The 14,137-nt window shown below is 37.7% G+C and overlaps 1 protein-coding gene across 3 annotated transcripts in view; it reads left to right on the forward strand.

The window, feature by feature from the left end:
• Positions 1-14,137, forward strand: part of LOC127441026 (phosphatidate phosphatase LPIN2-like) — a 35,884-nt gene that overhangs the window by 2,473 nt on the left and 19,274 nt on the right. For 2 of the 3 annotated variants that reach the window (XM_051698143.1, XM_051698145.1), the window contains exon 2: positions 6,186-6,386. In XM_051698143.1, the coding sequence (XP_051554103.1) occupies positions 6,195-6,386 (192 nt within the window). In that variant the 5' untranslated portion in view covers positions 6,186-6,194. Of the gene's footprint in view, positions 1-5,890; positions 6,011-6,185; positions 6,387-14,137 lie in introns of those variants that run through there. The other variant, XM_051698144.1, reaches the window with a different exon arrangement.

Genomic DNA, 14,137 nt, shown 5'->3' on the forward strand with positions numbered 1-14,137 from the left:
ACAGTGTCATTATGTTTTTTCTCAAACAACCTGTTTTGCTGTGAAAAATCATCATCTGCCAAAAAAACAGTTTGGGCTGTTAAGTAATGAGCAATGACAAGCCCATAGACTATTAAGGGAGCATTACTGCTGATAAAGACAGCTTTACTCAAACATGTCTGAACATGCTTAAAACTATGAGCAAACTTCAAATAGCTATTTGGTTCTAACTGTTTTGTCTAGCGCTATCTTTGGCTGTGAGGGATAGACTACCCATCTCTTCAATAGCACAAATGGTATAAAGCTGTATAAAGCTCCTAGATCACATCTGTTTTTCCAGAGTGTCTTTGTATACTGAATGTTTTTGGACAGATATTTTATCAATGTTTTGTCCACGGAATGATCCAAGAACACTTTAAACTGAAGTACAGCCCATTGAAGAGACTGTAAGTCTATCCCTCACAGCCTCGTTGTCATTCCATTAAAAATCAAAGATGCCGCTAGCGTGAATAAGGTGCAGGGCAGAATGTTGATCTCTGTCTAATGTTGCCCTCTGTAGCCCTCAGTTATGCAACATGAGTTTTGGCAATATCTTAGTATGACATACTGTTTTTCTAATATGGCTGATAGTACCTCACTGTAACCCAGATTTTTGCTTTTTTTTTTTTTTTTTTGTTAAAGACAAGGAGGAATGAGTCAAAATAAATTTTTGTGGTAATCAACATTATGCCACAAATGCTGTCGATTAAGCTTAACTTGTATTGAAATTGTAACATTCCTTTAACCTCCAGGGCATCTAAAGACTTGAGGAACTACAAAGTGAAACATGCCTATTTTGACATTTCTGATTTGCACTAAAAAGGAAACATAAGAATGAGGAAGAAAGATGAGCTTTTGACCTCTGTATAAATCTATATCTCCCTCACAGCAGTAGAGAAAAATAAATCCATCACTTTTTTTGCTGCATTGTTTCTCTCTGTATCTGAATCTGAACTGGAGAAACTTTTCCCCCATGTTATGTAAGTTATACACTCTGTGCCAGGCCTTTTGCCTCACATCTCATGTCCGAGCAAAGTACAGAACATTGCTTGTCTAATAAGTGTAAAGCTAAGCAGATGGTTGAACTTAAAGGAATGTTCCAGGTTCAGTAGCCTAGGATTTAAGCCCTGTTGACAGCATTTGTGGCATAATGTTGATACCACAAAAAGGTATTTCAACCTTCGCCCTTCATTTATTAAAAAGAAATTGGAGTTACAGTAAGGCACTTTACAAAAGAAGTGAATGGGGCCAGTCCATAAATGATAAAATACATACTATTTCAAGAGTATTAAGTACGCTAGTCTGTTCTCTGCATTCTTTGCTTTGAGAAACACCCTGTCTACACCGTACTTGAGCTATGTCACATTGCAACGCCTTGAGGCTGTCTACACTGGATGTGTCAAAGCAAACGTTCTAAGTTTTGTCTTGTTGGCAGGAGTTGCGCCATGTGTGCAGTCCAAAATAGAAAAGGGCATCATTAGTCGCTTTTACACATACAGCCTTTTCCAGAAAATGACTTGCAATTTTCAGTTTAGAGGTCATGTGTGAACACGACCTGATAAAAATAGAGGTCAATTTTGCACTGGCTATTTCCCTAAATGACAAGTTGTAACAGTACCTGAAAAGTTAAGTTTCAGTGTTGTGTATACAGAGTAAGATTAACAGTTTGAGCATGTTCGAGGTCTGGACATGCTGAAGTAATATGGAGATCATTCAGTTCCTCTGGATTAAAATTGTTTTTCTTCAAATTGAACAGATAGTAAACCATGGCATGTGTGAATAGAAGATGTGGTACATTTACCAGTAAAGGCAATCCAATGATTTACTGCAATTTATCAGGTTGCATGTGTGAAAGAGGCTATTGCTTATAATGGGAGTGATTCGCTTTTGCTGCATCACGTCGCACTGCTCGTATCTGTTGTAGACAAGGTGTAACTTTTTATAGATAAGTTAAGAAAATGATTTGATCACACTAAAATCATGTTAATCATGTTAACATGTCTTATGTTTAAGTCTTGTGGCTATGCTTTTGAAAAAGTGTGTATTTTAATGTCCGCACTTCACTTGCATTGTGACTGGCTTACTGTAACGGGGTTTCATGCTTCTTTTTTTTAATAAGTTGAAATTATTTTTGTGGTAATGAACATATGCTACAAATGCTGAATGAGCTTGACTTGTATTGAATTCGGAGCATTTGTTCAAGAGTTAACTACCAGTTACCAAATGCTTCATTGAGAATGACTTCCAATACGCAATTTGACAGTCCACCTGAAACAAACTCTGTTCTTCAAGCCATGGTCACAAAGTTATTTTGCCATGTTTGTTTATGAAGAGCTTCATTATTACGGTCTCACTTAACAATAACTGTTAGTTTCAATTCTGGTGTACTGCAGCCTGAAAGATCAACAACCTCTTGGTCTGCTGTCTTGTCAAATAACAGACATTTGTGGTACACCTGATATTTTCATTAAGAACACCAGGGCAGATGGACTGATAACAAGTACCTGACAAATACACGTGTCCCTTGTAATCAGAGGCGTTCCCAGTGAAACCGCAGGTACACAGGCCAATTTGCTCCTAGGTCTGTTTGCTAACTAAATAAAGCAGGTGATTCAAGAAAAGAAACTTTGAACAAGTTAGTTCATGTTTGTGTGCTTAATTTTACAGTACTTAAATTGTAAACTGAAAGAGACAGTCCAGACTCCAGATTTGGTTAAATTTGGTACATTTCATTGTCATACTTCTGTAAATCCACAAGACTTTCTGGGTTGAATGATTAACAAAAGTATGCTGAACTTTTCTCAGAATCAGCATGGTGAATGTTCTCCTTATGTGATAGTCATATTTCACATGCACAATCGTATTCCTCTAGCCCCCCTTTTCAAGGCCCTTATCAGCAGTCAGCCCCACTGGCCCCCTTGCTGGAAACATTTCTTATCAGTTACAGAAGCGCTGACCTCAGACTCTTGACTCATTGGCTAGAGAGCAGGTTCTTGGTATTTACATACCAAAATATGTAAATGTGTCTTGTAATGTCAGACAGGTTACAGCAGTTTTTGTTTACATCCCAGAAGGTCAGTAAGTCAGACCAGGTAGGTGGGCCACCAGAGATGGCTTCACGCCATCCACTGCGGCATCTGTGCTCAACTCACCACGTGCCCCACCGAGAACAAACCACATTATAGTGACCAAGAGGAGGTTACCCCATGTGACTCTACCCTCCCTAGCAACTGGGACAATTTGGTTGCTTAGGAGACCTGGCTGGAGTCACTCAGCATGCCCTGGGATTCGAACTAGTGAACTCCAGGGGTGGTAGGCAGCGTCTTTTACCACTGAGCTACCCATTCCACTTGTAATATGCAAGTTTTTAAAAGGCTACACTTGATTTACTTTGGAGATTGAATCCTAGTGCATTTTACAATTAAAGCCGTTAAATAGCCAATAAAATAAATTATTTTAATTAATTGTTGTGGTGATGTCTTCAACTACAATGTTGAGCCAATAAAAGCAATTATTTATATGATCAGAGCCATTTACTTCCTGGAGTAGTGGGCTAAAGCACATAACTGGTAATCAGAAGGATGCTGGTTCAATCCCCACAGCCACCACCATTGTGTCCTTGAGCAAGGCACTTAACTCCAGGTTGCTCCAGGGGGATTGTCCCTGTAATAAGTGCACTGTAAGTCACTTTGGATAAAAGCGTCTGCCAAATGCATAAATGTAAATAAATGTAAATTTCCTGTCAAAAAGATGTAAAAATGTGTCAGACAGTTGGCCTACAACTCATGCTGTTTGTAATAGAAAATGTCTCTTGTGTTTAATAACTTTTAATTATGTTACAGTGACGGATGAGTTGCAATTTGTAAGCTTTGTACTGGTAGAATTTTACAAGGTGGAACTACCGTTTTCGCAACTAGTTTGATTTCTAACACCCAGCTCGACACCGCAAGGAATATGATGAGTTTGTTAAACCTAAAGTGGAAGTTGCCTTAGCTGAAATGGGACAAGCTTCTTCAATCAGAATTCAGTTAATGTGCTTTCTGTTTGTGTTTTGCCAGTTACTCTGAAACATGGAAAACAAGTGGAGACATAGAGAATAAAGTTATTATTTCAATTTCTTTCGGAGTTGTGCAATTAATTAAAAGTGATTTGAAACTAGGTAGCATAAGTTGATTTAAGTAATCGGATTATGGCATCAAAATACATTTTATATCTTTGCATCCTTGATGTTTTATAATGATTGAAAGTAAAAGCCATCCTCAGTATTGGAATAGGATTAGCCAGATTTTTATTTGCTTGGTTGCAGAAACAGGAAAAATCCTTCATAGCAGCTTGGGATAAAACAAGTATGAAAAAGATCTATAGATATATGAATCTATATAGATATTGTTTTATTATGATCTTGTTAGTAGTTGAACAGGACACTGAACAAAGATCATAATCATCATCCATATATTGTGTCAATTCTCAAAGTTTAAGCATGGGTTATTCACATAACGTTTCAGGCTTAAAGGATAAACTTTGATTGTCCGTGTTAATGTCATATATGTTTGTTGTTCTGTTCTATTTAATTGGTTAAGCCTATTTTCAGAGAATCAAATATTTAGATAGGTGGAGATTGCTGATATGGGAGTCGCAGTGATGACCCATGCTCACAGTGTCCTCAATAAATTGCAATAGAAAATAGTAAAATTGTATCAAGTTTTAAACAAAGCTGCAATGTCACCTTTGCAACAAATGTTCAGAACACATATTTTATTATAAGGTTAAATTAAATATGTGTACAATTATATATTTTTTTTCTGACCTACATGTCCAATTTTTACTCAAGACAGCACACAAAGTCTTCTGTTCCTTTTGTGAAGATACAATGAAATATTCGTCAATTGTTCGAGAATGTACTCTGTTACCACCATTCTTTGCAATAATGTGCATAATGTCAAATTGTACTCTTGAAAGCACACACTGTGAGGCCAAATGTTATTTACTCTTATGCTATACTTAGCTTTTTGAACATGCCTTTTCTTTTTCTGTCTTTTAAGCCTTTAACCGTTAAAAGGCTGCAACTGCATGTGTGGGTGCTTTCTTTTTCATGGATAATGGTGAATGGTTCACAGAAAACTTATTCATGTAAATAGTGACTGTTATGCTTGAGAAAAGTAGGTTAGCCATGAGTGCAACGTCTGTTACACTGTACTTTGTTATTTGCCCCTTTCCCCCCCCCCCCCAGGCATTTATACAAGCTGTGAGGGTATTTAATTTTGTGGTTTCCTTGATCTGATGCTTATTTTCACATTGTAAGACCTCGTAAAGACCAAATTGAGCCCTCGTGCTTCACATGTTGTTAAATCAAAGTTACTCATTGTCATTAGCATAATAATACATTCCAGTCTGCACTGGGGATTAATTTAGCATGTCGCCTCATACTTAATGCTTTGGCCTTAAATTTAGACAGGATGTTTTTTTGAATAATTTGCTATTATCTATCATAGATAAACATGCCAGTCAGTGTTCTCACAGTTAGTGGGTTAGTGCCTCCCGGTCCCTCTATTTCCTCCAAAAACTCAACTCATTTAAGAGGTACTGGAAGAATGCCTTGATCTTTACATTTAAAGTATGTTAAGAAACAGAATGTTTCCATAGCTCCAGTACCCTAGGACACAGTTGTTTGTTTAATTCTTTTTGCTCACTGTTTCAACTGGGATGTTGGAGGACATTCAGACCACCACTTGGAAAACAGCATTAAGCTCATCTGCAGGTCTGCTGATAACTGCCTTAAAAAGGCTGGCGGCCAATAAGAACTAGAGTTTCACTTTTACCATGAGTAGAGGGGGATCGTACCACATTTGCAATGCTCATGTACAAGCAAAACATAATTCTAACAGAGTGGGAATTGTAGTGTTGAAAACTCCTGCTTGACTAGCTCATAGTTTGCTTTTAGAAGCTATTTAGAAAAACCTTTGCTGTGGATTTGAGCTCTTTCAGCTATTTGGTACAGACAAGTTGTCACAAACAATCAAATACTGCAATTAAGGACATGCAGATTTTATTACATTTGTTACATTAATAGAAAAGTTAATCCTTGTTTGCAGCGTTTGTTGATGTCTGAGAGTCTTGTGGTTAAATGCCCATTTGACACATTTTTCACTTTCTATTCCTCTGTTTAGACGGACACCATGAATTACGTGGGGCAGTTGGCAGGTCAGGTGCTGGTGACGATGAAGGAGCTGTATAAAGGCATTAACCAAGCCACACTATCGGGCTGCATTGATGTCGTGGTGGTTCGGCAGAAGGATGGGACGTACCAATGCTCCCCTTTCCATGTGCGGTTTGGCAAACTGGGTGTTCTACGCTCCAAAGAGAAAGTGGTGAGTGCTAAAGTGAAAGGAGAAATGTTTAAGAAAACATGCAGTTAAATTGTAGGTGTCATTCAAGATGTCTAGATGTAAATATAGATTGAATAAAGATGCTGTGTTAAGGCAAATGCATTTTTCGAGCAACTGAGGTTCTGAAAAGTTTTAAAAAGCCAGAAAAAAGAAAAATACAGAGAAATTGTCAATATTATTGATCTGAGCTTTGGACCATATTTGCTTTTCTGCTTTCTGGCCTGTAATCCATGACAGCATTTATCCTCATTGTCCTTCACTAAAATGGCTAGATGAAAGAACAAACATAAATGTGATCAAAGAAGCCCAGCTTTAAAGGAATCATTCAGCAAAAAATGAAAATTCTGTCATCATTTAACCTGCCTTAATGTCTTTCCAATCCTGTTCTTTCTTCCTTGGAACACAAAAGGAGAAAATTTGAAAAATGTACTGGTCGCTCTTTTCCGTGCAATTGCAGTAAATGGGGTCTGGAGCTTTTAGGCTTCAAAAAGGATGCTAAAACACCTTAAAATTATCATAGATTTTGTCCATACAGATTGTGTGCTATATTCCAAGTCTTATTAAACCATACAGTATCTTCTGTGTTCAAAGAAAGAAAGTCGTTTTATAATGACATGAGGGTAAGTAAATGAAGACCGAATTCCTTCACCAAATATGCCAAGAATTCTTATATCTTCAAATATTCCTTCATTGGAGCATGTTTGTAATGGTTCATTTCAAAATACTTAATGTGCATGTGAGCCAGTGCCTTTACAGAGAAGTATCCCTTGCATAAACAAATCCCTGAACTGGCATGTTTTGTCCACTGTTTGTGAGGGAAGATTCTAGCAGAGGGTATAGGATGTATTGCATGTAAACAGAACTAGTTTTCCATGTGACTTTTTGTAAGCTCTGTGAGCTTTGTTTGATAGAATAGTCTAAATAAATGCTGGAATCTAACAGGAAAGCATTATTTATTTATTGTTCTATGGTAGCAGAAGGGGTATGACAGTGTTCTATTCCACTCATTTAAACAAAGTGAAATGTTGCAGAGGAAATGGGTAGTAGACATGATCAGTGAGGATTTACATTTGTGCATACTATAATACTCTGTGTTTATCTTCCGCTGATTCTTGAGATAAGGGACAAAATATGTTTTAAATCGTAGTTTTTTTTTATTTTTTTATACTAAATTAATTTGAGATGGATATATTTGTAGACAAAGGTCTCCGCTAACGAACATGTAAGGAAACAGTTCTTTTTTTTCTTTTTTTTTCTTCCCTTTTCTCCCCAGTTTGGAATGCCCAATTTTAATGCGCTTTAAGTCCTCGTGGTGGCGTAGTGACTCGCCTCAATCCAGGTGGCGGAGGACGAATCTCAGTTGCCTGAGACCGTCATTCCACGCATCTTATCACCTGGCTTGTTGAGCACGTTACCGCGGAGACATAGTGCGTGTGGAGGCTTCATGCTGTTCTCCGCGGCATCCACGCACAACTCACCATGCGCCCCACCGAGAGTGAGAACCACTTTATAGCGGCCACGAGGAGGTTACCCCATGTGACTCTACCCTCCCTAGCAACCGGGCCAATTTGGTTGCTTAGGAGACCTGGCTGGAGTCACTCAGCACGCCCTGGATTCGAAATCGCGACTCCAGGTGTGGTAAGGGAACAGGTTTTTATAAAAACAACTTCGTCTCAAAATTGACATTTATTTATCTTATATCTTACTGTAATTTATATCAACTCCGTCAGACACACTAAAAAGCTTGCTATTTTAATTTGGTCTATCCAACATCATGCCATAAAATAAGTGAACATGTTGTAATTACAATTTGGGCAAAATCTTCTGCTGTTTTCCAGTGGACTTTTTTTTTAATAATAGGATCAAATGGGCAGATTAAATTAATATCAAACTGAATAGACAAGAGACACTTAAGTGTACATTGCCAGTGCATTATTTGGCACTATACATACAGATATAAAACATATTGAATGCTGGAGTTTAATTGGCTGAAGTTTAAAATCTCAAAACTATGATTTTCACTGGCTGCCGTTCAGTCTGTACAACTTGGTTGCAGCTTGCTAAACAGCCACGTCCTTCAGTCTGAATTAGGGCTGCAACTAATGATTATTTTGATAATCGATTAATCTACCGATTATTAGAACGATTATTCGACTATTCGGTGATTATTGCAATGATTAATCATTAGCACTTAACCGATTATTCAGCTTGTGCCCCGACTTAAAAGGTTGTATTAAACATGCTTACTAACAATAAAGTTCATCTTTTAAAAATACCTCTAAATGACATTCACTGAATTAATGGGGGAAATAATACTTTTTATTGTTTAATTCAGTAAAGAAATTCACTGCAAAAAATCCTATTGTTTTTGTCCTGTTTTCCATTTAAAATTGTCTTAACAATCCTTAAAACAAGATACATTTGCTTGAGAAGCAACATATGAGATATTTATACTTGCTTTAAGAGAATGTACAGTTGAAGTCAGAAGTTTACATACACTTAGGTTGAAGTCATTAAACCTCTCCACAGATTTCATATTAGCAAACTATATTTTTGGCAAGTCGTTTAGGACATCTACTTTGTGCATGACATGAGTAATTTTTCCAACAATTGTTTACAGATTTCTTTTAATTGACAATATCACAATTCCAGTGGGTCAGAAGTTTACATACACTAAGTTAGCTGTGCCTTTAAGAAGCTTGGAAAATTCCAGAAAATTATATCAAGCCTTTAGGCATTTAGCCAATTAGCTTCTGATAGGCTAATTGTACCTGTGGATGTATTTTTAATTCCTACCTTCAAACTCAGTGCCTCTTTGCTTGACATCATGGGAAAATGAAAAGAAATCAGCCAAGACCTCAGCAAAAAAAAACTGTGGACCTCCACAAGTCTGGTTAATCCTTGGGAGCAATTTACAAATGCCTGAAGGTACCACATTCATCTGTGCAAACAATAGTACGCAAGTATAAACACCATGGGACCACACAGCCATCATATCGCTCAGGAAGGAGATGCATTCTGTCTCCTAGAGATGAACGTAGTTTGGTGCGAAAAGTGCAAATCAATCCCAGAACAACAGCAAAGGACCTTGTGAAGATGCTGGAGAAAAAAGGTAGACAAGTATCTATATCCACAGTAAAACGAGTCCAATATCAACATAACCTGAAAGGCTGCTTAGCAAGGAAGAAGCCACTGCTCTTAACCGCCATAAAAAAGACAGACTACAGTTTGCAAGTGCACATGGTGTCAAAGATCTTACTTTTTGGAGAAATATCCTCTGGTCTGATGAAACAAAAAATTTACTGTTTGGTCATAATGACCATCGTTATGTTTGGAGAAAAAAGGGTGAGGCTTGCAAGCTGAAGAACACCATCCCAACCGTGAAGCATAGAGTGGCAGCATCATGTTGTGGGGGTGCTTTGCTGTAGGAGGGACTGGTGCACTTCACAAAATAGATGGCATCATGAGGAAGGAAAATTATGTGGATATACTGACGCAACATCTCAAGACATCAGCCAGGAAGTTGAAGCTCGGTCACAAATGGGTCTTCCAAATGGACAATGACCCCAAGCATACCTCCAAAGTTGTGGCGAAATGGCTTAAGGACAACAAAGTCAAGGTATTGGAGTGGCCATCACAAAGCCCTGACCTCAGTCTGATAGAATATTTGTGGGCAGAACTGAAAAAGCATGTACAAGCAAGGAGGCCTACAAACCTGACTCACCAGTTCTGTCTGGAGGAATGGGACAAAATTACAGCAACTTATTGTGAGAAGCTTGTGGAAGGTTACCCAAAACATTTGACCCAAGTTAAACCATTTAAAGGCAATGCTACCAAGTACTAACAAAGTGTATGTAAACTACTGATGTGATGAAAGAAATAAAAGCTGAAATAAATAATTCTCTCTACTATTATACTGACATTTCACATTCTTAAACTAAAGTAGTGATCCTAACTGACCTAAGACAGGGAATGTTTTCTACAATTAAATGTCAGGAATTGTATTGTAAGAGTTTAAATGTATTTGGCTAAGGTGTATGTAAACTTCGGACTTCAACTGTATATTAAATATAAGTGTATTTTGTATATACAGTAAGTGTATTTTTTTCACTTGGTTATACTTATGCGAGTGCAGTAGACAAAATATACTTCTATTCAAGATCTATTCTCTAAAAGCAAGTCTAAATATCTTATTTGCTGCTTCTCAGTTGAATGCATCTTTTTTTTTTTAAAGGATTTTTAGATATTTTAAAATATTTATATTTTTAATATTATATTCATCGTTCTCAGATAACAATTTGTTCTTCTGCAGATAGCTGCTAAAGAAAATGTATGTTGTTTTAAAGGAGTTTTAGATATTTATATTGGAAAACAAGCAAAACAAAAACAAATCAAAAACTTATTTTGTTGCAGTGAATAATGGGGCGAAGACTACCTCTCACCTTTCTATTCACTTCAGTCCATCTTAAACTCACATAAAAACAAACTCTCTCTTATTAATAAAGCTGCATATTGCCAATTTCTTTACGATAAGAGATGCACAGTGACATATATTATGATTCAATAAGTCACGAGCCATCACGTTATAATCTAGCTGCAGCAAGTGTGCGCTTGAGGGATGAGCATCCCCATGACAGAGTGTGCCTCATCCTGGTGCAGTTTCAATCTCTCCCACTTAGATCGAGACATTTGCGCAACTCATAGAAGAGGCGCTGGCCACACAGAGAAATGCCAGTTTTGGAGTTTGTAGTTATTTACATGACCTGCTTCTGTATTATTTGAACTTTAATAAAGCTATAACACATTAAATATAACTGCATTAAAGATGTAACGCCGGGGTCTTTCCTTTAAAGACGCTCGACACGCACTTATTCCACAACGAGAGTGCTTCTGTGTTTACTTATTTTGTATTTTTGCGTTATAATTCCCTGATACTTTGTGATATACATCACCTGAAGCTGTTTGGAAAGTTTAGAGTGCATCTGGACTGTGAGCTGTGTAATTCTTCCTCTCCTCAGTCAGGCGCAAACTGCAGTGCTGCTCTCAAGTGTCATCATTAGAGTTTAATGTGATCTCATGTTAAGTTAAATGACATCAAACGACTATTCAGCAACAAAGATTTTTGTTGATTATTTTTTTTATTGTCGACGTTGTCGATAACGTCAACTAATCGTTTTAGCCCTAGTCTGAATCACGCACATGCTGAGTCTCACTCAGTCACTATACAGAGGTTCAGATGAAAGTACACTGGTGGCCAAAAGTTTGGAATAATGTAAAGATTTTGCTCTTATGGAAAGAAATTGGTACTTTTATTCACCAAAGTTACATTCAACTGATCACAATGTATAGTCAGGACATTAATAACGTGAAAAATTACTATTACAATTTGAAAAAAATGTTAAACTACAGAGTTCTCATCAAAAAATCCTCCACGTGCAGCAATGACAGCTTTGCAGATCCTTGGCATTCTAGCTGTCAGTTTGTCCAGATACTCAGGTGACATTTCACCCCACGCTTCCTGTAGCACTTGCCATAGATGTGGCTATCTTGTCGGGCACTTCTCACGCACCTTACAGTCTAGCTGATCCCACAAATGCTCAATGGGGTTAAGATCCATAACACTCTTTTCCAGTTATCTGTTGTCCAATGTCTGTGTTTCTTTGCCCACTCTAACCTTTTTGTTTTCCTGTTTCAAAAGTGGCTTTTTCTTTGCTTATTCTTCCCATAAGGCCTGCACCCCTGAGTCTTCTCTTTACTGTTGTACATGAAACTGGTGTTGAGCGGGTAGAATTCAATGAAGCTGTCAGCTGAGGAAATGTGGGGCATCTATTTCTCAAACTAGAGACTCTGATGTACTTATCCTCTTGTTTAGTTGTACATCTGGCCTTCCACATCTCTTTCTGTCCTTGTTAGAGCCAGTTGTCCTTTGTCTTCGAAGACTGTAGTGTACACCTTTGTATGAAATATTTGGCAGTTTCAAGCATGGTATAGCCTTCATTCCTCAAAACAATGATTGACTGATGAGTTTCTAGAGAAAGCTGTTTCTTTTTTGCCATTTTTGACCTAATATTGACCTTAAGACATTCCAGTCTATTGCATACTTTGGCAACTCAAAAACAAACAAAAAGACAATGTTAAGTTTCATTTAACGAACCAGCTAGCTTTCAACTGTGTTTGATATAATGGCAAGTGATTTTCTAGTACCAAATTAGCAATATAGCATGATTACTCAAGGATAAGGTGTTGGAGTGATGGCTGCTGGAAACTGGGCCTGACTAGATTTGATCAAAAATGACTTTTTTCAAATAGTGATGCTGTTTTTTACATCAGTAATGTCCTGACTACACTTTGTGATCAGTTGAATGCCACTTTGGTGAATGAAAGTACCAATTTCCTTCCAAAACAGCAAAATCTGAACATTATTCCAAATTTTGGCTACCAGCATATAAGTGAGAGATACTGCATTATGGTATTTGTTGTGCCTGGGATATGCGTTCCGCGTAATGAATGATGTGCGCAAATGTACATTGTTCAAATGTGCCTGGCTTTGTTCCTGGCAGGCAGCAGAGACCCCAGTCCTACCCCCACCCTAACCGGAGACTGTAAGGCTGAGTAGCCTGCTAAGAACAACTTGTGACACATTTCTCCTATCGCGAGAAGTTTCAGGAAGTAAAAAAAAAAAAAAAAAAACGAATACTGCATGGAGCAGTGCTGGTCCTACCCCATTTGGCACCCAAGGCGAGACCCTCCAGTCAACACCCCCCACACTATCCATACTTCTCTCACTGTTTTTGCCAAACACAGATATAACAGAAACAGTAAGCGTAGTATGGTTGGAAGGCATTTAGTACATGGTCTATATGTTCCGTGTGGGGAGCCACAATATGTTATCGGAACACACAGGCGCATTTTGTTACACAGATTGGACACATGCAAACATTTGCCCAATAGATCGGTGCCCCCGAAGCAATGTTGCCCTAGGCAGTTGCCTATGTCGCCTAATGGGTTGACCGGCACTGGCCCCGAGTATATGCATTTCCTTTAGATTGAACTTTTTCAGTATTTTTATTATTATGAATTTCTTAATTTTTAAAATAAAGAGAACTTTTGCATGTAGGACATCTTTTGTCCCTTATCTCAAGAATCAGTCAGCAATGAATTACAAGAATGATATCATGTTGGTCATATTGAAGGCATTCTGATGTTTTTTTTAAACACCTATAGAACAGAAACATAATTTTTAACCGTGTTTTGCTTAAAACATTTACCAGTGTGTATGAAAAACAGCAGTGGATGTGGGGATGGAACAGTTCTCACCATCTACAGGATGTGTGAAGAGGTTTAGAAAAAGAAAAAAGTGGTCGCCATGGTAACAGGTTTCTGTGAATAAGAAGAGATAGGAAATGGAGGCAGAAGAGTGAGAGTTTTGTCAAGGTAGCTTCTATAATCGGGAGTTGGTCATTGAATCACTTGAATAACCTTTTCTGTATTTCAGTCCTATTCAGATCATTTTTATACCAGTTTTTAACAGCAGTTTTTGTCAGATTGCAGAGACTGTGGTGTAACACCATTCAACAACAGTAGAGATAAGAGACCATTGACCTCACTTTCTTACCAACATTATGAAATAGATCAAGATTGTTAAACCAATGAGGTTGCTGACACAAAACACTCATTAAAAATCTCAACAACATCCAACGCTCGTCTTCTACTGTGAAATGAGATCCTGATTT

This window comes from Myxocyprinus asiaticus, chromosome 5 (assembly GCF_019703515.2).
Source record: "Myxocyprinus asiaticus isolate MX2 ecotype Aquarium Trade chromosome 5, UBuf_Myxa_2, whole genome shotgun sequence".
Taxonomy (NCBI): Eukaryota; Metazoa; Chordata; class Actinopteri; order Cypriniformes; family Catostomidae; genus Myxocyprinus; species Myxocyprinus asiaticus.